Here is a 27,931-nt window from a genome sequence, read left to right as displayed (position 1 = left end):
CTAATAATCAAGCCCGGCAGCCCAGGCCAGCCTAGATGTGTTGGGGGGGAGGGGGCACTCTGTTTGCGCGTGCCCACAGAGAGGGCTCTGAGTGCCACCTCTGGCACCCATGCCATAGGTTCGCCACCACTGGGATAGAGGATCAAATGTAAAAAAAAATCATCTCCCTTATCCCTAGGAAATATTTCTGTGACAACAGAAAGCAGGTGCAGCCTGTAGTATAATCTACCCCCTGGCTGCAGAAAAAAAGGGTAGGCCTCAGGCCAGCTTTGTTGCCAATCCTACAGTGAGTTCTGCTGACCAATGAGACACCTCTGGTCTGACATATCCTCTTCCCCCTCTTCAACCTCCACGTTACTTTCAGACAAGCTTTGGGCCTCCTGTGCCCTACGCTCCCCTATGCTTCTCCCTACGCCTGCCCCTACTCCGCCTCCAACCACTGCAAAGGTTCCTGTTCCCGCCAAGGCCCCAATGGCCACTGTGGCAGCCGGTCCAGTGGTCAGCACAAGGGCTTCTGCAGCCAAGATGGCGCCTGCCACACCGGCTCCAATGACCCCGCCTGCCAGCCCTACGGCACCCACTCCAAAAGCAACTCCAGCCGTGAGGGCATGGTTTCTGTAACGACGGCCGTAACGTTCCAGGAAATCCTTAGTCTCTCTCTGCAGGAAGGACTCCAACAAAATTTTGGTTTCTGTCTGTTCTTGTTCGTCTCCCCGTAGTGTTGCCTCACACTGTTTGACCAGCTCTTGTTCCTTTTCCCTGAGACGCTGTGCCATGGTGCTGGGCAAGATTTTTAGGCCCGCAAACAGCTGGCGTGAGAGCTGATCCTGAAGTGAAAGAAAGAACAGGGTTGCGAAAGAGAGTTGCCAAAAGAAGAAGGCAGAAAGAGAGGCTGATTCCGCATGGGCCAAAAACAGCGGTGTAAAAATGGTGTGAAAACAGTATAAACCAGTGATGGCGAACCTATGGCACGGGTGCCAGAGGTGGCACTCGGAGCCTTCTCTGTGGGCACATGCACAGAGTTTGTCATGTGGGGAGCGGCCGGCACACACACCTAGGGCTGGCCTCAGCCTCGAGCACACCGCGGTAAGACCGGGCGGTGAGCAGGGAGAACTTGGCTGGTGGGCCTGGTGCCTGTGTCCGGGTGGCTGCTGCCTGGGGGCGGGGGGCGCAGAGGAGGCAGAGATGCTGGAGAGACACAGAGCGGTGTGCGCGGGACTTGCTGGAGGCTAGAGCAGGCTGGCCCCTGCTTGAGCGGTGGGGGCAGAGGAAGAGGGAGCCAACCGGTTTTTTCTAAACTAAAACCTCAGCATTCAGGTTAAATTGCCGGGTTGGCACTTTGTGATAAATAAGTGGGGTTTGGGTTGCAATTTGGGCACTTGGTCTCAAAAAGGTTCGCCATCACTGGTATAAACCCTTTTACACCGTTTTCACACCATTTTCACACTGCTGTTTTTGGCCCATGCGGAATCAGCCACAGAAAAGTCTATCAGCACCAAAACAAGTCCTTGCTGTAATCAAAGTAATATATCACATCCCTCCCAATCCATGCACTTAACCAACGCTTTCCCCAAGCTATCTATCACAATTCCTTCTCCAAAAGTCCAACCCATGCAGCGAAGACATTTTGTTCCCAAATGCGCATAATGCTTACTGACACTCAATCTCATTTGCCACATGACTGTCTGCTCAACCAGCTGGGAGAGAATTTCTCAGAACTCTTCAAAATCTGCTCTGGTTTTGTGGTTGTTCGGCAGAACTGGACAATGTTGCTGCTCAACCCCCAAACTGTCAGGTGACTGTTACAATGCGCAACAGACTTCCCTTTGTGACACACCTCTGAAGATGCCAGCCACAGATGCAGGCGAAACGTTAGGGACAAGATCCACCAGACCACGGCCACACAGTCCGGAAAACCCACCACAACCAGTTGAATCCGGCCGTGAAAGCCTTCGACAAGACCATGTCAGGTGACTATTCTAAAAGCTCCCAAAGCACCAGAAAAAAACTCTCAGCTGTTCCATAAATATCTGCCTCAAATCATCAGTCAAGCCTGCCACCGGCATCCTAGTCCCCAAATTAAACATTCAAAATTCCAGGTAATCGCCTTTCGCCAATTATTCCTTAAACGCAGTTCAACCTTGTCTCTCCTTTTGGCCCATACCTGCTGCTTGATGAATTCTGCAAATTCTCTCTGCAGGGAGTCTTTGGTCTTCAGGTTGGCTGAGGCAACGACCATCTTAAAGGAGAAAGAGGAAGGGTCAAAAAAGATGATTAATGGGGTATCTTCAGCAATGCCCCCTCAATACTCATGGCAAAAAGAAGCAAAGGGAACATATGAAGTAGTCTTACAACAAGCCAGATCTGTGGTCCATCTTGCTCAGTACTGTCTACAAGGGTAGACGTGACCATAGATTAGTTAGAACTTCAGCCTCTTTGCTCATGAACTACAATTCCCATCAGTCTCTCCCAACATGAGCATTGGCTATACTGGCAAGGGCTGATGGAAATTGTAGTTCATGAACATCTGGAGGGCCGCGAGTTTGACACCTGTGATATAGACCAAGGTTCTCCAACATGGTACCCGGGTGCACCATGGCGCCTGCCCACTGAACATTTCAGAAAGTGGGTGACACCATTATAAGGAAGGGCTTGTTATTGGCTTCCTTCATTCAAATTTAAGGGTTTTCCCCTGGAAGATGAGGAGGATTGGTAAATAACTGGGCTTCCTTTAGTCACTGTGGTTCCATCCTCCCTTCAGAATTTTCCTTCATCCCAGGTGGTGGTGAAGAGGACGGTATTCCACTTGCTTTCCCCTGCCCATTTTGGATTTTGCTCTACCTCTGTGGCACCACGCCTCCTGTGAGCACCACCCTTCTTAAAATTCCAAAGGTGCCCACAAGCTTCAAAAAGGTTGGGGGTCCCCGATTTAGACAAATAAGGCAGTTGCCTTCCAGGGTGCCAAGTCAGATGGAAGTGAATGTCTATGTTTTATTTTTAGACGATTAATTTAAATTCCAAGTATACAAAGATAAAAGTACAGGACAGGGAATCTGGTACCTGCACAGCCGGAGCAAAACCAAGTTGTTGCTGTTTTATGATAGGCGAGAAACACTACAGAGAGAGAAAGGAGAAACATGGCTGAAGAAAGACTATCAAACCTGATTCCCAAAATGATATGCAAAACACTACCCAACTGCACCGCACATTGTAAGTTCATGGTTCCTCCAAGGAGCTAAAGGTGGCATACATGGCTGTCTCCCTTTTACCTTCACCACAACCGTGTAAGCCAGGCTAAGCTGAGAGAGAATGATTGTCCCAAAGACCCCCTCTCCTGTTATTTTACAAGCAAAAACCTAGTCTGGTTTTCTAACCAAGGGACCCAATGTTGTTGAATGTGTTGGTGCTACTGGAATTCTGAAAACAAGCAGAGGACACCAAACAAAATGGCTACCATGAGAGTTGGTGAAATCTATCATAAAATGGCCACTATAGAGGCTGAGCAGTGGGAGGTTTCAACAGAAGCAGGAGGTCCTCAGAGTGGAAGATTTCATCAGAAGATAATCAAGGGGTGAAAACTGTTCTGATTTGGACAGAGCAAACAGGGCATTCTTTACCTCTCACCTTTATCTTCGATGCAAGTTGGGCTCCAGTAAGAGCTGACCCCGTCTGGTCTCTCTTTAAATAGGTACCAGCTGATCGGGCTAAGTGACTTACATAATCCTCCAAACATTCCCGAAAATCTTTATCCATGTCTAGAGGAGAGAAAACAAAAGGTTCTTCAGGAATGGGAACTGAGTTTCACGAGGATAGAGATGACAGGAAGACATTTATGGTCCCCAACGCCATTAAAAGAAAACGTAATAAAAATTAAGACTGGCAACGTTACGTGAATGTATCAGAATAATAACTGGAGATTGCCATTTTTTTCTCCTGTGCTTTTAATTAAACTTCAACTGTTCCTTCAATACTGTATCCCCCCAAAAGACATAAATAACATCTATTGAATTTCAGCTTGGTAAGAAGCAGTGGCGTAGGAGGTTAAGAGCTCGTGTATCTAATCTGGAGGAACCGGGTTTGATTCCCCGCTCTGCCGCCTGAACTGTGGAGGCTTATCTGGGGAATTCAGATTAGCCGGTACACTCCCACACACGCCAGCTGGGTGACCTTGGGCTAGTGACAGCTTCTCGGAGCTCTCTCAGCCCCACCTACCTCACAGGGTGTTTGTTGTGAGGGGGGAAGGGCAAGGAGATTGTAAGCCCCTTTGAGTCTCCTGCAGGAGAGAAAGGGGGGATATAAATCCAAAACTACTCTTCTTCTTCTTCTTCTCCCTTCTTCTTCTTCTTCTTCTTCCTCTTCTTCCTCTTCTTCTTCTTCCTCTTCTTCTCCTCCCTCTTCTCCCTCTTCTCCCTCTTCTTCTTCTTCTTCTTCTTCTTCATGATGTATTAGTGTTCACCTTGTTAGTATATTGGTAAGCTTATTGGTAAGCACCCCTAACAAACCCTGCTGATGTTTAGGGTTTTCCCCCTACGAAGGACATAAAATACAAGATTTCTGTCGGTATAAAGGGAATTGATGGAACTGACACTCTCCCTAGTGGACGGATGAGGAAACAACTCCGAGTACCCACCGAGCTAAAGCAGATCACCGACATCAGGATATGCAAGCATCTGGTAAGAGAAGGAAGGGACCATGGGAAAGTCTTACCTGCCAAGGTACCCTCAGTTCCAGTCACCAGCTTCTTGCCAGGAAAGGGCATTAAGTAACAGTGGGTGTCGCTGCTTTTGAGGGTCTCCAGCGCTTGGGGGTGCCTGCAAGTATTAGACTCCAGTTTCTGAGAATAAGAGACAGGGAAAAAGGATGAAACGGAGCAATTTTGGAAGCACCATCCAGAATCAGGCTTTCTTCTTGGGGCGGATGGCAGATGGACCCCTACAGACCCCCATGCTCTGTCTATCTAACAGTGAGGATCAACAAGCCAACGGTGAGAAAATTAAAGCTGGGGCTATTTCTGCCTAGATGTTTTGCTCTCCACGCTTGTAGCTGCAACGTCGAGCTCCAGGATGTTGTCAAAACAGAAACTGGAATCCTCCGTGTGTTGCCAAAATCAAAATGATTGCAAGGTTGGTTTGACAAGCACATCAGACAATCCCAGGTCGAATCCCCACTACCGTCTTAGCCAGGTTTCAGAACACAAACTAACCAGGTTTGAGGGATGACCTCCCCGGTCGAATCCCCACTACTGTCTTAGCCAGGTTTCAGAACACAAACTAACCAGGTTTGAGGGATGACCTCCCCGGTCGAATCCCCACTACCGTCTTAGCCAGGTTTCAGAACACAAACTAACCAGGTTTGAGGGATGATTTCGGCCGAACCATCTTAGCCAGTTTTAGTCAGAACACAAACTTGTTCGGTTCAGGTTTGAGGGATGACTTCGTCGGTTCATCAGTCTTAGTTGTTTCAGAACACAAACTAACCAGGTTTGAGGTCGTTTGTGTTCTGAAACCTGGCTAAGACGGTAGTGGGGATTCGACTGGGGAGGTCGTCCCTCAAACCTGGTTAGTTTGTGTTCTGAAACCTGGCTAAGACGGTAGTGGGGATTCGACCCCAGTGAACCAAAACAAATTTCTGAAACTTTAGCAGGCCAGGCTGATAAAGGTGGGGAAAGAGAGTAGCATACAGCATTACTGCCTTGCCACCATCTTGATGACTCAACTTTATCTCTCTGATATCTCCATCCTTCCTCCAAGGAGCTCAGAGGACCATATATGGTTCTCCTTTCCCATCTGTTCTTAGCAATAATCCTGTGAGGTATGTCGGGCCAAGAGAGAGTGACTAGCCCCGAGACTGCCGGGTGCACTTTGCTGCAATGTTAAGAGTTAAACCCAGGTCTCACAACTCCTATACTGACTTCTACACCACATGGGGTTCCAACATTAATCCCTAATTCTGCAATACCCATCCAAACCACACCATCATCTTTGGATTACAACCAATGTGCCCCTCACCACTTTTACCTGTATGACTTCCTGGAGGTATGCCTGACCTGCCTGGAATCCAAAATTAGGTGGAAAATACCAATCACGGACTAAGATATCAAGTTGCTGCAACACAGAGAGAAAATCATTGGTTCCACATTTCCAGAGGTGTCTTCTCCTTCTGCCACTCTCAAATGTGGCCTGTCCAGGTGACTGCTAAGGTCACAGTTACAACGGGAACAACCCCCCGGTCCTAGGCTCATTCCGCACATGCAGAATAATGCGCTTTCAAACAGCTTTCAGTGCTCTTTGAAGCTGTGCGGAATGGCAAAATCCACTTGCAAACAGTTGTGAAAGTGGTTTGAAAATGCATTATTTTGCGTGTGCGGAAGGGGCCCTAGATTCCAATCCCCTAAATTAGCAAAGCAGCTTCGTGGGCTATCATAACCTTTTGCAACATTTGCAAAGATAGGCTAAAGGAGAAATTAGGCATAGGAGAGCAGACGAGGTTTACTACGTCATCTGTAAGCAAAAAGCCATAATGTGCAGACACTGGTGTGCTCTGATGTCAATAGGTCTGCTAAGAATATGTTTCCTACTGTTTTGTTGGTGCCCCAAGAGGCTGCTCCTCAGGCATGAATAATCTCATGGTGTGAGGCAAGGCAGATGGAAGGAAGTTTCTCTTCATCTCCCAAAATACCAGAACTCAGTGGTATTCGATGAGGCTGACAAGCTTCACAGCTCACATAATTAAGAAGAAGAAGAGTAGGAGTAGGAGAAGATTGGATTTATACCCCACCTTTCTTTCCTGTGAGGAGACTCAAGGTGGCTTACAATCTCCTTTCCTTTCCCCACAGCAGTCACCTTGTGAGATAAGTGGGGCTGAGAGACTTCCAAAGAACTGCCTATCCCAAGGTCTATCCCAAGGTCACCCAGCAGGAATGTAGGAGTGTGGAAACACATTTGGTTCACCGGATAAGCCTCTGCCACTCAGGTGGAGGAGTGGAAAATCAAACTCGGTTCTCCAGGCGCAGCGATGACCACTAACTTAAACAGCACTAAAAGGAGCTTAGACAAATATTTTTGGGATACGTTCAACAGGGGATAGTCCTATTGGCTGAACTAAAGCTTCATTTTCAAAAGGAGCATATCATTGAATACTCGTTGTTTCTAGGACTTCTGGCTGGCTACAGTATGAAACAGGAGCTGGATTAAATGGATGATTTATAGGATTCAGGAGCCTTGTGGGGCAGAGCGGTCAGCTGCAGTATTGCAGTCAAAGCTCTGCTCAGGTCCCGAGTTCGCCCCCAATGGAAATTGGGTTCAGATCGTCAGCTCAAGGTTGACTCAGCCTTCCTTCTTGCCAAAGTCAGTAAAATGAGTACGCAGCTTTCTGGGGGTAGAATGCAGACGATTGTGGAAGGCAATGGCAAACGACCCTCTAAACAAAGTGCCTAGTAAACACGAGGTGACATCACCCCAGGGTCAGTAATGACCCGGTGCTTGCACAGGAAACTACCTTTACCTTTCTATGATTTAGCAGAGGGCTTTTCATATTCTTATGCACTAGTCTGGGTGGGCTATCAGCTTCCTGGTGAGATTTTGCAAGCTTAATTTTTTTTTTTTAATGGAAGGGTGTCATCTGATTTTCTTTTTTTTAACAAAAAGTTTTATTGTTACATTATTGCATTAAACATTACATATTAGACATTCTAATAATAAACATTCAAACACAAACAAATCACATATCACATTGCACATTATACATTACACCCTACTAACTCGACATATATATGCTCCAAACCAAAATAAGAAAATTTTCTATAAGGAACTCATGGATGTATCGCTCATTTACCAATATGAAAATTTGATATGTCTGGGAGACTTCAATGGGGTAATTGATCCTAAAAATGGATAAAACAGATTCAAAAAAAGTTAGAAGTAAGGGGATAGATAGAGAAAACTCTAAACTACCTAAAACCTTCTTTGACATGTTAGAAAACTTAAATTGAAAGGACGGGGATAGATAGAGAAAACAGTAAGGGGATAGATAGAGAAAACTCTAAACTACCTAAAACGTTCTTTGAGATGTTAGAAAACTTAAATTTAAAGGACGGGGATAGATAGAGAAAACAGTAAGGGGATAGACAGAGAAAACTCTAAACTACCTAAAACCTTCTTTGACATGTTAGAAAACTTAAATTTAAAGGACGTCTGGAGGGAAAAATGGAAAACAGTAAAAGACTATACGTTTTTCTCGGGTGTCACCTGATTTTCTCACCAGATGTTATTTTGGGACTCATAACCCACCCAACTGATAAATTATACAGGGTAAATCAATGAAGCCAAAAGGGAGAGGGGAGCAGAGAGGAACTTTGTTGGCACGGGTGTGTGTGGAAGAGAAAGCGGAGGGTTGACTGGAAGCAAGAGAGATGGGGGTACCAGGCGGAGGAGGACCGGGCCAGAGGAACAGAGACGGAGTTCAGGAACAAAAGAGCTCTTTATCTGAACGGCGAGACTCAGGACATGGATGGGGGGCGGGGGAGAAAAGGAGAACATGGCCTGATCTGTAAGGGAAGGAAACGGAACAGCGGATGGTCTTTACCTGGAAGGGTTTTAGGCCGCAGGCCTGTCCCACCATCTCAGCTACATACACAAACATCTGTGGGGAGAGGAAGCTGGTGAGCCTGAGAGAGCCTGCCATTATACCCAACTTGCCCCTCAGCTAACTCAGGGGTGGCATGCAAGGGAGGGGAGGGGGAGGGGTCCCGGCATCTGGACATGGCTCACCCACCCAAGTGGAGGGAGGGGGAGTCGAGGGAGTGGGAGGGGTGGCATGCAAGGGTAGAGGAGTGAGGGAGGGGAGAGAGTGAGGGGTGGCATGCAAGGAAGGGGGAGGGGCCCCAGCATCTGGACATGACCCACCCACCCTAGCGAAGGAAGAGGGAGGGAGAAGGAGGGGGAGGGGTGGCATGCAAGGGAAGAGGAGTGAGGGAGGGGAGAGAGGGAGGGGTTGCATGCAAGGGAGGGTCCCACTCCCTTTTCAGCTACTCAAACTTGTCAATTTCTTGCAGCATTTGTGCTCCACTTGGACTCTTCCCAGGCAAAGATGGAGTACCAAACATGGGGTCCTCTGATGGTATTGTTGATTAACCCACAGAGGGAGGGAAGCTGAGAGAGCGCGGCAAGTCACACCTAGTTTGGTCTCAAGGCAAGCTTCATGGCTAAACAAGACTGTGAACTCTGGTCCCTGTAGCTCTACATCCTCTGCAGCCCCTCTGAGGCCCCTTCCGCACATGCAGAATAATGCACTTTCAATCCACTTTCCACAATTGCTTGAACGTGGATTTTGCTATTCCGCACAGTAAAATCCAGCTGCAAACTGCATGGAAAGTGGACTGAAAGTGCATTATTCTGCATGTGAAATATCTATCTGATGCCCCAGCCCTGGCCCATTCAGAAATTATCCCTCTCTGGGCCAGCCTGACCATATAGTAAAAAAAAAAAGGTATTAGGCTTTAAGGGGGTGCCAAATTAGACTGAAGTTAATTTCTTCCCTTTAATAGTTCAAAGACATATCTCTATGGTATCTCTAAACTTTTCATTTTTCTCTACATTGATGGAAACAATTATGCATGGGGTAGAAAATGTTGACAGAGAGAATTGTTTCTCTCTCTCTCACAATACTAGAACCAGGGGGCATCCATTGAAAATGCTGGGGGGAAGAATTAGGACTAATAAAAGGAAACACTTCTTCACGCAACGTGTGATTGGTGTTTGGAATATGCTGCCACAGGAGGTGGTGATGGCCACTAACCTGGATAGCTTTAAAAGGGGCTTGGACAGATTTATGGAGGAGAAGTCGATTTATGGCTACCAATTGCAAATGCCTTAACAGATTGCAAATGCCTTAACAGTCCAGGTGCTCGAGAGCAACAGCCGCAGAAGGCCATTGCTTTCACATCCTGCATGTGAGCTCCCAAAGGCACCTGGTGGGCCACTGCGAGTAGCAGAGAGCTGGACTAGATGGACTCTGGTCTGATCCAGCAGGCTAGTTCTTATGTTCTTCTTATGAGGGATCACAGTTGCACTATGGCGCCCAAACCCTTGCCCATCCCTGCCCATCTGCCCACACCCCAGGGATACCAGGACAGCAAAACACTAGAACTTAACCTTGTGGCCATCTCGGGGAATTATTTTTTTCCCACTGGTGAGAATGGCTGGGGAATTTAGGGGGCTGACTGTCTTGCTGGTGTGTGGCTTGGCTAAGATTAGGGATAGACAAAATGTTGGGCTGAAATGCCAACATCTCCTCCCCCCAAAAGTTATTTGCATGCCAGTAGACAACACAGGGTGACAGAGATGAGGGTTAACTTGGCCGGACACACCGGGGGCAAACTGAGCCCCTGACACACTGCCAACACTGCAGGGGTTCCCCACAGTCCCTTGGGCACAGAACTGGGATAAACAAAATGGCCTAGTGTGCCCCTGTTTGGCATACCTACCAGGGCTTCCTTAGCCCTTTTCTAGATGATGGCCAATCTCTTCCAGTTCACCGAGTCTGGTTTTTCAACCCCCTCCCCAAACCTAGTAGAACTCAGCCCCTATCCGCTTTTCCAGCCCACACTGGAAAACCAAAACCTGATTTCTGTATCATTCCCACCCACTTTGCTCCCACCCTTTATAGCCCCTCGCTCACGTCCAAGTATTCCAAATCTGTGTCCTTCATCATGGTGAACACATTGAATATCTAGAAGACAACAGGGAGACAAAAGGGGGTCAGAAATGAGAAGCAACCAAATGCAAGGAGACTAGAAGACAATGCATGGGAAGACGAATAACTCAGGAACTACAATTAGGGACCCTACCAGCATGGCCAATTGGCCATGCTGACAGAGGCTGATGGGAATTGTAGTTCCTGAACATCTGGAGAGCCGCAGGTTCCCTACCCCTGTTCTAGAAGGAAACTCACCTGGTAGGAGCTGAGCAGCATGGAGAAGGCAGAGAGCTTGGTGCTAACGTCCGTGCTTCTCACCAGATCCAAAGACCCCTCACTGTCTATCAAGAACAAAGCTACCTAGAGAGAGGGAGAACGAGATTATTGGACTCCCAATGATAGAACTGAGATTGGTTTTGACCAACAAGTGTTATCCTTTTCTTGCTCAAAGATGGGAATTTTCTGGACAGAAGGCATAAAGAGTTTTTATCGCTCATGCTCAGAAGAGAGTATGAATGTCATCCAGAAAAGTTTAAGCGAGCCCTCTAATGCAGCCCTCTGATATTTTCCACTGGATTTCAGTATTTCAGGAACTCTAGTTTGAATAAGGGCTTTTGTTCCTCTCATTATCAAGAGAAGTCCCTCATTTGCCTCACTATATCTTACTATGTTTTCTAGCAGTGTGCTTCATGGCAGAATGCTTCAGGCCCATCCTAGTGACTTCCAACAGTTTTATAGCATTGTGGTGCAATATTACACACTTTGCTGTATTGTCATCCCACTGACTCAGGAGTAAGCTGGGCCCAAATTTAAGCAGAGAGTACATGTTACCCTTTGATTGAACCCGGTACAAATTTTCCCCTGAATTTTCCAAGTAGGTTTTGAAAGTGATTCCTGGTTGAGCACAAAGTTGTCTCAGATAGCCTCTACTGGGGGCTATTCCTAACAATATCCCTAATCCTCTTGCCCTTTTTCCCACTTACTGCTCACCTGTTTCCTAAACTCTTACCTTCCCCTGTTCACTGGTGATCCAAAATGGCTGTCTCCACAACCACACCCCTTTGGTGGTGCTGTCTGTCCCAGGTCGCCACTCAAATCCTGTCAGTGGTTCATCTTCCTGACCCATCCATGATGCTTCCTCTGCTCCCTGCCCACAAGAAAGAAGTGAGGAAAATGGAGACTCAGTTTTAACGCAAGAAGAGCCTTGGGTACCAGGATGGTCGGGATCTCCTGGCTAGGAATGCTGTATAGGGCAATAGATCCTGCAGATCAGGTGCTTTATCTCCACTGTTAAAAGAAATGCAGACATAGCTGTTGAGTTTTTAAGAGAAGACTCCCCTGTTGCAGGGATCTTTTCGTTTTTATATTAATATTTTAAACAGAACTTCGGTGGCAGCCCTGGAGGTCACAATCCAGAGCACTGTCAATTTCATTCCTGCTAAAACCAAACCAAACCAAACCAAACCAAACCAAACCAAACCAAACCAAACCAAACCAAACCAAACCAAACCAAACCAAACCAAACCAAACCAAACCAAACCAAACCAAACCAAACCAGGAACTGAAATTGATGAGGAGTTTTCAACAGCAAGAAGAATAGGTTTTTATCCCCTGCTTTGCTCAAACTTTAAGAAATCTCCACGTGGCTTACAATCATCTTCCCTTTACCTCCCCACAACTTTCTGAGGTAGATGGGGCAGAGAGAGTTCTGAGAGAACTGGCCCAAGGTCACCCAGCAGGTTTGTGAAGGAGCAGGGGAAACAAACTTGGCTCATGAGATTAGAGTCTGCCGTTCACGTGGAAGAGTGGAAAATCATACCTGGTTCTCCAGATTAGAGTCTGCCACTCTTAACCCCTACACCATGCTGGTCACACCACAGCAACGACTGTTTCAGCAAGGGCAGTAAAACCCCAAACCAATATGTCCTGGCAATCAGTCCTGATCTATCTGCTCTGATCTACTAAATCTATCTACTCTGATCTACTACATTTTTTGATCTAGCAATTTCACATGAAGGATTGATTCTCTTGCTATTCAGAATCTGCCACCTGAGCTGTGGAGGCTTATCTGGGGAATTCAGATTAGCCTGTGCACTCCCACACCTTGGGCTAGTCACAGCTTCTCGGAGCTCTCTCAGCCCCACCTACCTCACAGGGTGTTTGTTGGGAGGGGGGAAGGGGAAGGAGATTGTAAGCCCCTTTGAGTCTCCTACAGGAGAGAAAGGGGAGGATATAAATCCAAACTCTTCTTCTTCTCCTGTGTGATTGAGCAAAAAATGCCCCTAAATCCCCATGAGCTGGAACTGTTTAAAATGTCTGATTCCAAAGCATGCTATCACCTGGCTTCGCCAATAGAAGATGAGGTAAAAGGTAAAGTTTCCCATTCAGTCGTGTTCGGCCGTGGGATACCATTGCGATCAGTGATTTTATAGGTAAGCCTCTTTGTGGGATAGTTTGCCATTGCTTTCCCCGGCTATTCTTTACCCCCATGCTATGAGCTAGATACCCATTTACCGACCAAGAAATGGATGGATGGCTGAGTTAATCATGAGCCAGCTGCCAGGATATCTGACCCACAGGGGACTCGAACTCCTGACCGTGTGAGTGGCAGTGCAAGCACTTAACCACTATGCCATGTGGCTCCTCAGAAGATGAGGACATTGCCCTTATTATGAGCTGCAAATCTGCCTGTGATCGTTGGAAAGGCTTGGAAGAAAAAATACTGCAGAAAATCAGTTAAGAAATAAGGCTTCTAAAAAGGAAATTCTAAAGTGCAAGAACGAAAGAACGGGGCAGTTTAAAGGAGCATTTAAAATGGATGGTTGTTATGATTACGCAAATCAGGGCATCTGGAAAAGTTTTTGAGGACTTCGAGATAGAAACCTGGTATCAGTCGGCGACTACAGGTACAGCATATGCCAGCTCTCTTTCTTACGCTCACCATGTTTTGAAGCCTCCGCAAGAGGAAATTCTGCAGGAAGGATTTGCCACGCCGTTGCTCCCCAAAGATGGCGATCAGGCAGACGGGAGCGTCTTTCACCTCCCCTTGCTCAAAGCAACTGCTCAGGGCCTCCTCATTCAGGAACAGATTCCCTTCATCATCCAGGCCCACCAGCTGCACAGCTTGCTCTGTTGACTGGAAAGAAGCTGCCGGGACCTCCTGAAAAAGAAAAAAAACCCTGATCGGTTAGAACCAGCCCTCCACAACAGGGTGCCTTCACGTGGTGCCAACGTGGTACCTCCCAAAACCTTTCCGGATTCCTGCCATCTGTATTTAGAAAGTAGGTGGAGCTAAATGGAATGCATGCCTAAAAAGGCTTGCGATTGGCTGTGTCGGTTAAAATATCATAAAAAATAACAAAAATCCCAGATTTGCATAAGAATTGGGGGAAAAAAACCCCTTGGGGATTAAAGCCCTCAAAATTATAGACGCAGCGCCTGCAGCTTTGAGAAATACCCTGCTAGGCAACCACAACAGCATTGTCAGTGTGTAGGGATGAGCCGCTGACCCAGCAGAACCGTAGGCAGAGTGCTTGGCATGCCGGCCCAACTACGGCCTTCTGGTCGCACCCGCTCCCCCATCCCCCCCCCGGTGAGTCACAGGTCATGAACTACCTGGCTCACAGCCACCAGGTGTCCCAGACAAAGGGATAATGGGGCCCTTGCCCCCAGGTGTGGATTAGGCCCAGACACGGACGCTTCCTCCTGCACGTACCAGCCCGATGAGATCATGCATCACCTGATGATCTCCCGGTCTCCCGGCCTCCCGCCGATCCACCCCTTTGCCCGCCCCCAGAGAAACCCTAATAAAAGGTGCCAGGAACTAGCAGAGTTGCCAGGATCACGGACCCCGCGCTCCCGCTGCTGGCTCTCTCCACCAGATGATATCTCCGCGTCTCGTCTCGTCCTTACGGTGACTCCGCGGGCACGACTACATCAGGGTGCTTGTGGGTGCTTCATTCTGGGCCTCTTGATCACCCTGAAAGGGGTCTTTTTGCTATTCTTCCTTTCTCTCCTGTCTGCTTGGAACTACAGATAACAGAGGCATCTCCGGCCTCCCCGGCCAGATGGCTTTCTGATGGGGTTTGGCAAGTGCCAGTCACACAAATAAGAACATAAGAACTAGCCTGCTGGATCAGACCAGAGTCCATCTAGTCCAGCATTCTGCTACTCGCAGTGGCCCACCTGGTGCCTTTGGGAGCTTACATGCAGGATGTGAAAGCAATGGCCTTCTGCTGCTGCTGCTGCTCCTGAGCACCTGGTCTGCTAAGGCATTTGCAATCTGAGATCAAGGAGGATCAAGATTGGTAGCCATAGATCGACTTCTCCTCCATAAATCTGTCCAAGCCCTTTTTAAAGCTATCCAGGTTAGTGGCCATCACCACCTCCTGTGGCAGCATATTCCAAACACCAATCACACGTTGCGTGAAGAAGTGTTTCCTTTTATTAGTCCTAATTCTTCCCCCCAGCATTTTCAATGAATGCCCCCTGGTTCTTGTATTGTGAGAAAGAGAGAAAAATTTCTCTCTGTCAACATTTTCTACCCCATGCATAATTTTATAGACTTCAATCATATCCCCCCTCAGATGTCTCCTCTCCAAACTAATGAAGTAATGAAGGAGTTAATTGTTGCATGCTAATTAGTTAGAGGGGTCAGAAGTCAGTGACCAGGTAACTGATCCCTATTGGCCAGGCAGATCTGGTATGGGCTACATGCCAGTCTGCACGTAGACATTAGATATATGTATTCTTTGTTACACTCTGCACGTGCTCAGTCGCTAAGTCTTAGCCATGTGATAGTCTAAGCAGTAAGCTGGCTGTTGGAGCTACCTAGCTAGAAAGATGTTTCTTGTTTTTCTTCCAAGTTACCCTTCCCTGTAGTAAGTAAACTTGATTTCAGTAAAGCTGCTCCGATCTACTACATTTTTTGATCTAGCAATGTCTCTGCCTCCTTATTGCATTAACTCCGGTTTTTAAGTATTTTTCCACACAACACTTTCTATCTCCCCCCTGACCTTGGTGGGAATCTTTCGCTCTCTTACACCTTTCCCACTCTTGTGCTACATGGGAAGGGGCAGGACAGGGGGTGGCAACAGAGTGATTATACTGTGGGGAATTGAGTGACAGGTCAGAGCTGGCTTCTACAAAGCTAGGTTCAAAGTGTCCATTTCAATAAAGCTTCTCATTCATGAAATCCAGAGCCTGTCATTGAATAGGATCCTAGATCTGACAAGTATTGGCAGCAGACCGGTTTACAACTCTACATGGGTCATGCAGGGGTAATTTATGGGAGAGCTGCGAGTAGATCATTCACGTTATTTATTCTTGTGTTAATATGTTGAATAGTTTGAGCTATTAGAAAATAAAGTTCTACTAATAAATCTGCTGATGTAACTGACGTTGCTGTTGTAGTGTGAAGTAGGGACCCTGAACGATCCCCAATTGGGCTCTCCTATGGTACCGCGTTGTTCGCTTTAAAAGAAGAGTTCTCAGCATTTGCTGCTTCTAGTTGCAGCTCTGCTGCTAAAGGAGCACATCAGTACTTTGCTGGAATTCCTGTCTCAGAGGACTGTTGCAAAGTAAGAAAACAATCCAGTTTGCTACGTTTGGCCCAGGGTTGGTCATTGTTAGCATTAAACGAGTTGTTTCCTTCCCCCCTTTTAGTCATTCTTCCCTTGGGTTTTAGTCTTTGTTCTAATTGGCTTCTAATTAGCTTTAATAGCACTACTATTTACCAAGTTCTAGTGCCAAAATGCAATCTTGTCTTGCAGAAGTAAAAGCTGAGCAGAGCCTTTTATCAGTTTTTTGTGTAGGCTGGGACGCGAACAGTTCAGAAAATACCCTTGGAAAAGAGCCAGAGCTGCAGAGGACAGAGTTACCTTCCCGCGGCTGCCACCACCATGCTGATCCCCAAGCAATCACTTAACTTACATTGCTCACCTAGACCTGGCCACTTATTACTATTCAGCAGCAACCTGCACACGAAAGTTAGTGCGGAAACAGTGGTTAAAGTCTCAGATTAGTATCTGGAGCGGGACAAGCTGGAACGGGTCCAGAGGAGGGCAACCAAAATGGCAAAAGGTCTGGAATCCATGCACTACAAGGAAAGACTTAGGGAGATGGGGATGTTTAGTTTGGTGAAGAGAAAGTGAAGAGGTGACATGATAGTCATGTTTGATATTTGAAAGGATGTCATGTTGGTGTCCCTCACCAACAAGCTTGTTTTCTGCTGCTCCAGAGACTAGGACCAGGAGTCATGGGTTCAAGGGGAAGGAAAAGAGATTCCATCTAAACATCAGGAAAAACTTCCTGACAGTAAGGGCTGTTTGACAGTGGAATGCACTTCCTCTGAGTGGGTGGGTAGGGAGGAAGGAAGGCAGGAAGGCAGGAAGGAAGGAAGGAAGGAAGGAAGGAAGGAGAGAAGGCCAGGAGAATCTATGGGGGCTACCAGGGAAAGAAAAGAGGAAATGTTGGGGGGAGCAAAATGGGGAGCAATGTTGCGGGGAGCAAAATGAGACGACCACCTGAAAACCCTTATGATAGTCAACTGGCTGGCCTCTGCATGGGGGTCAAAAGCTGCATAATGGAGTCACATACTGAGAAGATGGGGGAACTCCTCAAATATTCAGAAAAAATATGAGATTCATAAACCATAAGAACATATGCAGTGCCCTGCTGGATCAGACCAGTGATCCATCTAATGCAGCTTCCTGTTTCACGCAGTTGCCAAGGTGCTGCTACTTCCTCCCAGCACTGGTAATCAGAGATCAGCCCAGCTAGTAGCTACTGATGGTTACTGTCCTCCATGGATCCATCTAATATTCCCATTTAAAAGCCATTGACACTTGTGGCCACCTCTGTGCCAGTGGCACTCAATTCCACAAGGTCTGCCTAGAAGGGGGTCATACCAGCTCGCTTTCCATCTCTAGGACAGGCATCTGACTGATTTTTTCCACCAGGATTTTCAGCCGCGTGTCTGTCTTCATCCTCTCTCGGCTGCAGAAATGGCGGCACTCGGGGCAACGATACCCAAGGGATGGTTGACTCCAGTGGACCGAGATGCAGTCTCTGCAGAAATTGTGCCCGCAGTCAATGGAGACCGGGTTGTTAAAGGTTTCCAGGCAGATGGAGCACACAATGTCCTCTTGCAGGTCACGGATCAAGCCTCCCAGGGGCTTCTTTGTGGGGAGCTGGGGTGAAGGTGGCCTGCAAGTCACACAAAGGAAGTATATCATTATAGACCAGTAGTGGCGAACCTATGGCACGGGTGCCAGAGGTGGCACTCAGAGCCCTCCCTGTGGGCACGCGTACACAGAGTTCGTCATGTGGGGCCCGCCCGGAAATCACCCCCCCCCACACACACACATCTAGGCTGGCCTGGGCCACTGGGCACGACATGTAGGTAACCCTGTTAAGTGCTGTTAAACCCCACTGATTTTCATGGGAAGAACTAAAGCGCAATCCTTTACCAGGGAGTAAGCTCAGTTGCTGGCAACGGGGCTTGCTTCTAAACCCTCCTAGGGTCGTGATTCACCCGTTGGAAGTGTTGCACGGTTGCTTCAAAGCAAAGCCACCGACTACCACCAAGCTTACTCCCAAGTAACGCGCGCCCTTGGAGTCAACCGTTTTGTCTAAACTAAAACCTCAGCATTCAGGTTAAATTGCCATGTTGGCACTTTGAGATAAATAAATGGGTTTTGGGTTGCAATATGGGCACTCGGTTTCGAAAAGGTTCGCCATCACTATTATAGACCCATATGAGGATTTGCTGGGGTGGGCGAATAAGGGAATAAACAATTGTCAAGCTCAAGATCCCTAAACGTGAGGGATGAAACAAAGGGTGCATAGGCTCAGGTTTTCTAAAAATGTTATGGTTTTTTGTGGGGAGGGGGGGGGGCTAAAGAAACAGTGTCCAAAACCATCAGATATGTTCTTAGTTGTAGAGGTAACAAAGCTTCATGTGGTTAAGCAAAGGATTCTGGGAACATCTGATTCTTTGAAAAAGGATTCAGCGGGACTCAGGAGAACTATATGAGAGTCACAGTCTTTGGACACTGTTCCGAACTGTGGGAAGGGACTGGGGCCCACTGGATGTTTGGTCATGAAACAGCTGTTCTTAAGGTAGATGGAGAAAGGTGATGTCCAGTGAGAAGATGTAGGAAGAGAAGATGACAGAAACAGCAGATATTGGAGTGGGGAGCAAGAAAGAGACAGAGAAGAAGAAGAGGAAGAGTTTGCATTTATATCCCACCTTTCTCTCCTGTAAGGAAACTGAAGGTGGTTTACAAGCTCCTCTCCCTTCCTCTCCCCAGAACAGACACCTTGTGAGATGAGTGGGGCTGAGAGAGTTCGGAGAGAACTGTGACTAGCACAAGGTCACTTGGCTGGAATGCAGGAGTGCAGAAACACATCTGGTTCACCAGATAAGCCTCTGCCACTCAGGTGGAGGAGTGGGGAAATCAAACCCGGTTCTCCAGATTAGAATCCACCTGCTCTTAACCGCTCCACCACGCAAAGGAAAAGGAAATTCTCTGATTAAATCAACTTCAGGAAGGGAAGACTAGATATAGGGGAGTTTACCAGCTAATCTCTGACTATCACCCTCTAGATCAATGATGCTCAAACTTTCATACCTTCCTTCCTACCAGTCACTTTAGTAAATAACCTGGGTCTCACCATGATAGAAACAAAAAAGTTTACATTTCCCCCCCAAGGAGAATGTTTATATGTTTACAGGTATTCTCTAATGACTACCAGAGAGTCACAGATGGACAATTCATGGTAGTGGGGTCAGCAGAAGTCGGCACATCATTCTTGCAGATAGGCACAGAAACTGATGGAGAGCGAATTCTTGGCAACTGTGATGAAAACCCTACATTTCATGGGTGGTGTTCGTATCATTGCTTAGAACAATTGTGCTAGACTATTGGCATGTGTTAACTTTATTGTTTCAGCAACCTTATCTGCTTTCTGCAGCCAATTGTGTCTACTAAGGGCAGAAAAGATGGTTAGACATTTTGCAAACAAAAAACTAAAAATAGAACCTTGAAAGTATCTTGTACCCATGTACTCACAGACAAACAAAAATCATTAAACAACTCACAGTTTAGTGTTTGTGTTTCCCATGCTGCAGCTAACAGGGCGCCAACTACCTCTGAGATAATTTTCCGTCCTCCTAAAATATAAAAAAATCATAGCAAAGTGGTGCACGGTCTCCTCCTCCTATTAACTGTTAATTTTTTAAATTTTATTTTATTTCAACCATATAAAACAATATTACACAATACAAAACAAATTTACAATAAAACTTCACATAACACATCCATATAACACATATATCTTTTCTTCCTAATTCTTTAACTGGGTGAAAAAAAATTCCTTTCTCCACAAATTCTTATCTTATTCCGCAAAATAATATACTGCTACTCCCTAGCAGCCTTAATTATATGTCTCTAGTTAGAAAAAAAAATCCATAATACAAGCAAATGTTTTTGTATATATATTCAAACTCATATCCCTTCATATATACTCAAACGTAAATCTATAATCAAATACAAATATATCTATCTTATATCTTATACACTTGCTTTTTTAAAATTACTATTATATGTATCCAACTAATCCGTTTCTACAGTAGATATTTTTATATTATTATTAATTCACAATTCTTATATTCTCATTAACTATCCTTATGACTTATCCTTTTTACATGTTACAGTACTTTACAATGTTAACTGTTAATAGGTCTAATTTATATTATTCTATGTATGTATTTGGTGGGATGGAGAATAGGGCACACTATAGTCATGATTTTTGATTGATCGTAATTGAGGATGCGGTTCTCTTTGTGCCACCGAGTGAGTACCATAGTACAGATAATCTAAAAAGGCATCAGAATGTGTGTTTTTTAAATGTCTGATGAATGCATGTATTTCGGATCTGAAGAGAAAAAAAAGCATTTCAAATGGGACTCTAAAATAATTAGTTGCTATTTAGCCTGAGATCTCTTCCCCACCAATAGTCAGAACACATTTTTAAATTTTTATTTCTGGAGAAAAAGCATCAGAGGAATAGCTACTGGTTTCAGCTGCTAATATCATTCTGAATGACCCAAATTGGAGGACACAGCCTGACCCCTTTTTCAACTATCAGTAGTCACACAAGCCTTTTCATTAAAAAGAAATGAGGAGAAACCTGGCCTGAGCTAGGGAAAGGGGAGATGGCAGAGAGATTGGTAGTGTTGTCAGTTCCAAGATACTAGAGACACAGTATTTTTTTTAAATTAGAACCTGTCCAAATTGCACCAAATAGCATGAAGTCTTGGGAGTTCTTCTCAAGCATTCTTCATCAGGCTGGATGCTAAAAAGAGGTGGGGGAGAAGACATTGCAGACCCGAATTGTAAAGCCTCTGCTCCTCTGTGCAATGCCAGCAACTTACAAGAATGTGGCACTCCCAAATCCTGGGTTGGATCAGGCCTCCATGCACTTTCTAGAATGGGAGATGAATTTTGCAACAGTGGGGGTCAGACCCAATGAACTAAGTGGGTCAGTGGCAGAGCACCCACTTTGGCCCCTTCCGCACACACAAAATAATGCGTTTTCAAACCACTTTCACAACTGTTTGCAAGTGGATTTTGCTAATCCGCACAGCTTCAAAGAGCACTGAAAGCAGTTTGAAAGTGCATTATTCTGCATGTGCGGAATGAGCCTTTCTGTGAAGAAAGGTTTAACATTCAACCTCCGATACCTTTATCAAAAAGGATCAGGCAAGCAACTCGAAAGACACTGAGATCCTGGAATGTTGCTGCCAGCCAGGGTAGACAATACTCTCTTGTACAGTCTGACTCGGTATAACTTTATTCGCAAGGTTACTCCTTATTCACAAGATTATTTTCTAACAGACACACACATGTACAGAAAGTAATATATTTTAATCATAGCAGAAGGCCCTTGAGGTTGAAAACTGCATGGTCTTAATTGGGTCATTTGATATTGACACAAACAATGTACGTTGCACTGTTACGATTTTTATGAAGTCTGTATTTTTGACCGGAGATGTTTCTAATGGTGCTATTTGTGTACACCTTGTAATAAATATTTGTTTGATTTTAACTTAACCCTTGTGAATAAGTGTACACGGTTGAGCAGGTTCCCCTTTTCCTCAATGTACACTGAATTACGGTTGAGCATGTTCCCCTTTTCCTTGTCGGTTCTGGCTCAGCATAAGACAACTTCATATGGGGCTAACTTTTGAGCAGTCACAATATTTGCGGGAAGAAAGGGCATTTCTTTATGTCAGTCACTTGGCCACCAGCCCATTCTCACATGTAAGACACAGGCCCCTTCCGCACATGCAGAATAATGCACTTTCAATCCACTTTCACAGTTGTTATGCAAGTGGATTTTGCTATTCCGCACAGTAAAATCCAGCTGCAAAAGTGAATTGTGCGGAAGGGGCCATATTCGATTTGAAAACGACTCTCATTCAACTGGCTGTGGTGGGTTTTCCGGGCTGTGTGGTCGTGGTCTGGTGGATCTTGTTCCTAATGTTTCACCTGCATCTGCGGCTGGCATCTTCAGAGGTGTTTCACAGAGGGAAATCTGTTATACGTGGTATAAAACCTAACACAACCAGTTGAATCCGGCCATGAAAGCCTTCGATTCTTTCACTTTTTCTCCTGCGCAAGTCACCCATTCTGAGCCTGTATTCCTAGCCTTATCTCTTTTGGGGAGAAAACGCCACTAGATACAACTCTCAGTACACAGCCATCAGTGGACTGTACAAAAACAGTGTACGAAAACAACACAAGACAAACCACCTTCCCAAACCCCACTTGGAAACTCAGTGCGCCCTCCTCTCCACAAACGCTTCCTCAACATGGCCCATGAATTTAGTCCGTCTTCTCCATCTGCATACATTTTGCAATTAAAAAAAAATACAAAAGTGCTTTTAGGGGAAAATTGAATATTTCGGTGCATTTGCCAAAACGAATCATTCTGGAGCTCAGCTCCAACCAGACGAATGTGTCTCCCCATATCCCAACTAACTGGTCAAAGAAACTCAGACGCCAATGAGTTGAGGGGGGTGGGTGGGATGGAAATGCGATTTCCCCTTTTCTGCCACATACCCATGACACCGCATCGGCTCAAGGGCCTCTTGGATCTACCTCTCTCCCGGCAGAAGCGATAGGAGAAGCCCCACCTCCCTCCGGACCCTGCCCCCTCCTTTTTACCTGTCCCCGATCGGGATCTGCAGGTTCTTCAGTGACCCAGGACGCAGAGCCAAGAAACGAAAGCAAAAACATCTTGCAGCGACTCTGGGCGCAGCTTCCTGCTTTTTGCATTGCTTTTTGGAGAAGCCGGGCCGGAGGCAGCGCCGATTGGCCGGCACTGGGCGGTGGCGCAGGATGCAATGGGCAGAGGGAGAGAGTGGGCGGGGCGAAGAGAAGGGAGGCGGTTCCGTTCCGACGAGGTTTAATGCAAGCATAACGTTGCGAAGGCTTGGGAGGCGGAGGTAGCAGTTCAGCTTGCCAACCTCCAGGGGGGGCTGGAGAGCTGCCAGAATTACAACTGCCCTCCAGATGCTGGAGAGCAATTCCCACAGAGAAAAGGACCAGAAGGGAGGGCACACTTTTATGGCACTGTATCCTCGGAGTTGTCAGCCCTAGTGGCAATCCTAAGGACACTTCTTGGAAGGAACCATAATGGAATAGCTTGTCTCCTGAATTCTGTAAACACTAGCGTCTTTTTTGTTTTTGTGTATTGTTTGGCTTCCTATGTAATCTTGTTTTAGCGGATTTTATCTAAAGGTGAAGGAAGTCCCCTGCAAGTTTCAGGTCATTACTGACTCATGGGGTAGCATCATATCACAACGTTTACTAGGCATACTTTGTTTACGGGGTGGTTTGCCACGGCCTTTTCCAGTCATCTGGGCTTTAGCCCCAGCAAGCTGGCAACTCATTTTACTGACATCAGAAGGAATGAAGGCTGAAGGGATTTAACTCAGGTCATGAGCAGGCGTTGGACGTCAGTACTGCAGTTTACCACTCTGCACCAATTTATCTACTTGCTATTTTTCTATCTTTAAAAATGTTTTTATATGACTAATGGCTAATGGCTAATAAAGGTAATGATAATGACTAATGGCTAATAAAGGTAATGATGATGATAACAGCTTGTATTAGATTTAACTTAACTAGTACCTGTTTGTTTTTCTTCTTCTGCATAACCTACCTCTTGAGGGTTTGAATGGAAATAAAATGAGGGTGGAGGCGAACCGTTTATATTATCTTGTGCTTCTTGGGGGAAGGGGGTAATAAGCATGGGAAAAAGATAGAAATTAATTAGTTTTGCAGTCCCCCATATCCACATTTTGCAATGTGGATATGGATTTTCGGTTTCTATCTTGTTTTTCCAACTAGTTCCAACTGATTTAGAGGGGTTTACAGTTCAGTGGGGAAAGGAGGAAGCATATCGCTGGGGGCATAATCGCCTTCTTTAAACTGCCCCCCCCCCTTAGCGAAGAAATTAATTTTGGAGTTCTGGACCAGATTCTTACCACACACAATGACTCCATCCAAATTTGCAATTTACACACTTACCTCCCCGTGTTTCCCAAATAGAGACCTTCTGTTTACAACACAAAGCGTCATTGTGATCCATCACATAGCTGCACAGTGGCAGACCTCAAAGTTGCCCTGTTTCAGCAAAAAAAGAGAGGAAGTTTGAAAGAGAGGCCTCAGTGTGCAGCTGTTGAATTGCAATTTGTAGGCAGATTCGACATTCTCAGTTCTGGTTCCAGCAGGAACCGAAAATGGCTCTCTATAAACAGGAACTACCCCTCTGTAGACATGACGGTACATTCCAATTGTTCAAGGACCACCTCCTCTTGTATTGTTCAGGTCTACCTCAGAAGCCCCACTTTCTGTGTCCCCTGGGGTTGTCAGTCAGCTCTGAGTTGGGAAATACCTGGAGATTTTTAGGATGGAGCCTGAGAAGGGAGAGGATCGGGAGGGGCAGGACTTCAATGAGGCATAATGGCATAGAGTTCTCCTTCCAAAGCGGCCATTTTTCCCCAGGTGAATTGATCTCTGGTGCCTGGAGAACAGTTGAAATAACAGGAGATCTCCAGTCGCCACCTGGATGTTGGCAACCCTAACGCTCCCACCAGTACAAGGTGAGGAGAGGCACCCAGGCGAGGCAGCCAGGCGAGGCGGGTGGCAGCCAGAGAAACATTTTTTTTAAAGTCGTGTCATTTCATCTTTGGCATGAGTGTCATTCACCATTAGTAGGGTCACTTCACCATTGAAGTGTTTTTACAGTCTGCTCTATCTTATTTTGAGAAACCCTTGTGACATTGTGAATTGTTTCATGAACTGTGTACACTGGTGGGCGCTCAAAGAATTTGCCCACAACGTGCGAGCGACCAGGTGCGGAACCTGAAGTGAACAAGTGGAAGGGAGTGAAATAAAGTGTCTCCTTCCTGCTGTCTTCACCGGGACCACTTCCAATCTGGGACTGTGCAAAAGGTTGGCTGGTTTAGCAATTTTTGAATAGAACGGGCCTAACTCATTTTGGGAATGGGACCTGTGTGAGGCCCCCCTCCCCTCCCTTGCATGCCACCCTCCCTCCCCTTCCCTTGCATGCCACCCATCCAACTCTTTTCCCTTCCTCTTCCTCCGCTAGGGTGGGTGGGCCATGTTCAGATGGTGGGCCCCTCCCTTCCCTTGCATACCACCCCTCCCTCCCTCCCCTTCCCTGGCATGCCACCCCTCCCCTCCCTCAATAACTGTTTTTATAACATCCTGCAGACATTATATTTGGACTGCACAGAATCCACCTCGGAGAGATGGCATAGAGCTGTTCTGAACAATTAAAAGCATAAATAATAAACTGGTGTTCCAATTCATTATTGGCTGGGTATGGAGCACACAACAGCTCTGGCTGGATCTTTCACTGTTATGACTGGATCTTATATTAAATATAGCCCTGCAACACCTCCTGTCTTGGATTTCTGGGCCTTTCTTGCCTGGTGTGATCATAACTGCATTTCCTGCTCCCTTAAAAACCAGGCAGGATAGGCTATTATAGCATAAAGGACTACAGTATAGAGCAGTGATGGCGAACCTTTTCGAGACCGAGTGCCCAAATTGCAACCCAAAACCCACTTATTTATCACAAAGTGCCAACACGGCAATTTAACACGAATACTGAGGTTTTAGTTTAGAAAAAACTAAAAAGGTTGGCTCCAAGGCACAGATTACTCGGGAGTAAGCTTGGTGAAGCAACCATGCAACGCTTCAAATGGGTGAATCATGATCCTCGGAGGGTTTACTCAGAAGCAAGCCCCATTGCCAGCAACTGAGCTTACTCCCAGGTAAAGGCCTGCCTAGATGTGTATGTGTAGGGGGGTTATTTTCCACCCCCCACATGATGAACTCTGTGCACATGTGCCCATAGAAAGGGCTCTGAGTGCCACCTCTGGCACCCGTGCCATAGGTTCACCACCACTGGTATAGAGGTTGGTACCTTCAGCACTGTATAATTCTTGATATGAAAGTAGCCCATGAGTGTGTATCCTTTTGTGGTTTTGAAGGGTTTTTTGCTGGTTCTAGCCACAAGTATTACTTCCTAGTTTATCATCAGTAACTTTTAGGCAGAGTCCTACATTAGGTGAAGGTAAATGTAGTTCCCTGTTGAAGCATCAAGTCATTGACCCATGTAGTGACATCATATATGACCCATGGGGTGACATCATATCACAACATTTACTGCACGGACTGTGTTAATTGGATGGTTTGCCATTGCTTTCCCCAGTCATAGACTAAGATTTGTGTTTTAGCATAAGCAGTTTCATGCTTCCTGTCAAGAAATGACCAGGACTAATTAGTCAAATTCAACGCTGAACGTTTTCAAAATTATTAGTGTAATGTTTACATAAGTGAAGCTCTAAAAGTTATACTTTCCGTATTTTGATAATAGGTTAATTTGTTAATTTGTTAATAAGGAAGAGAAGCCTACTTAACTATTCGGCGAACATACTCCCCATTATGGGAGAATTTAAATAAGAAAATTTAAGAAATATGCCGTTAGATTGTAACGATGTATTATTTCCAACTTTATATACAGTAAGGTTTTTTATGTATAATGCAAGATATCTATTATTGTATTATATTTTAATTTACTAATAAACTTATTAATTAAAAAAAAAAAGAAATGACCAGGACTTTGATAGTGGGGACTCAATGAGATTAGCTAAGTAAATGGAGAAAGATTCTTTTATCACCTATTACAGCTGCTGTAAAAAGTGATTGTGCTTATCTATTTATCCTTATTACAGACTCTGTGTCTCGCATTTCATGGTTTTTTGACCCCACTAATTGCATTTTTTCCTTTATATCCATGAGCATGCGTATCTACCAAGTAAGAGCAGTTTTTCATGACATATTGGATGAAGAGGGTTCTAGACCACCAAAGTTTCTGTCACCATAGGTATTTAAAGTGACACACAAAAAATCCTTTGTTTTGTTTTGAATCCAAATTCATCCAAGGGAAACAAGTTTTCAGTGTGAAAATTATGCCAATTTTGCCATCTTGTCGATTAGATAATAATTACACCATTTTCCTTCTCATGGCAGAGTGTCCCATAATAAAATTGATTTAGTGACTTAGTACATTTTTATTCCTCTGTTCCTCCAAGAAGGTTAGGGTGGCATACATCAGTCTTCTGTACTCCATTTAATCCTCACACCATTAACCATATAAAGTAGGTGGATTCTAATCTGGAGAACTGGGTTTGATTCCTTACTCCTCCACCTGAGTGGTGGAGGCTTATCTAGTGAACCAGATGTGTTTCTGCACTCCTACATTCCCTGCTTGGGCTAGTCACAGTTCTTCAGAACTCTCTCAGCCCAACCTGCCTCACAAGGGGTTTTTTGCTGGGAGAGGAAGGACAAGCAGCTTGTAAGCCACCTTGAGCCTCTTTACAGGACAGAAAGGTATAATTCCAAACTCTTCTTCTCTAGGTTAGGCTGAAGGAAAGTTTCTTACCCAAGATCTCTTTGTGATCTTCATGGCAGATTTCAATTGGTTTATTTTTCCTGCCTCACCGGCTGCAGCAAATCAGAACGCCAGAAAAACGGGACAGTTCGCGCGTGCACAGCATTGCCGGCAAGGAAAATGAAAGTCTGCAATACTGCATTACTGTTAATCTCCACCCTGAAAAGTTTTTATGTGG

General features: G+C 45.8%; 1 protein-coding gene across 2 annotated transcripts; it reads right to left on the bottom strand.

Annotated features, from left to right (window-relative positions):
* Nucleotides 1–123: 123 nt before the first annotated feature.
* RNF112 (ring finger protein 112) lies at nucleotides 124–27,829 on the bottom strand. 2 transcript variants are annotated; one of them, XM_048518270.1, is made up of 15 exons: nucleotides 27,745–27,829; nucleotides 24,297–24,392; nucleotides 19,799–19,870; nucleotides 17,604–17,901; nucleotides 13,637–13,855; nucleotides 11,705–11,842; nucleotides 10,951–11,055; nucleotides 10,678–10,728; nucleotides 8,584–8,640; nucleotides 6,018–6,104; nucleotides 4,708–4,834; nucleotides 3,625–3,755; nucleotides 3,061–3,114; nucleotides 2,165–2,239; nucleotides 124–827 (listed from the first exon to the last, which is right to left on the bottom strand). In XM_048518270.1, exons 3-15 carry the CDS (start codon nucleotides 19,819–19,821, stop codon nucleotides 282–284), a joined length of 1,911 nt encoding a protein of 636 aa, XP_048374227.1. In that variant the 5' UTR covers nucleotides 19,822–19,870; nucleotides 24,297–24,392; nucleotides 27,745–27,829; the 3' UTR covers nucleotides 124–281. The 2 variants fall into 2 exon arrangements, with proteins under 2 accessions (XP_048374227.1, XP_048374226.1); XM_048518269.1 differs by lacking the exons at nucleotides 24,297–24,392; nucleotides 27,745–27,829 and adding an exon at nucleotides 22,929–23,117.
* Between the last annotated feature and the right edge of the window lie 102 nt (nucleotides 27,830–27,931).

Source organism: Sphaerodactylus townsendi, linkage group LG15, assembly GCF_021028975.2.
Source record: "Sphaerodactylus townsendi isolate TG3544 linkage group LG15, MPM_Stown_v2.3, whole genome shotgun sequence".
NCBI lineage: Eukaryota > Metazoa > Chordata > Lepidosauria > Squamata > Sphaerodactylidae > Sphaerodactylus > Sphaerodactylus townsendi.
This window is presented reverse-complemented; position numbering and strand designations above follow the sequence as displayed.

Bases quoted from the DNA above. Each gene is read 5' to 3' on its own strand.
- RNF112 (XM_048518270.1), bottom strand. From the start codon at position 19,821: ATGGGAAACACAAACACTAAACT. The intron at 13,856-17,603 runs GTATGACCCCCT...TTTCTTTTTCAG, and splicing joins TAGAGATGGAAAGCGAGCTG to GAGGTCCCGGCAGCTTCTTT. The intron at 4,835-6,017 runs GTAAAAGTGGTG...TCTTATTCTCAG, and splicing joins ACCTCCAGGAAGTCATACAG to AAACTGGAGTCTAATACTTG.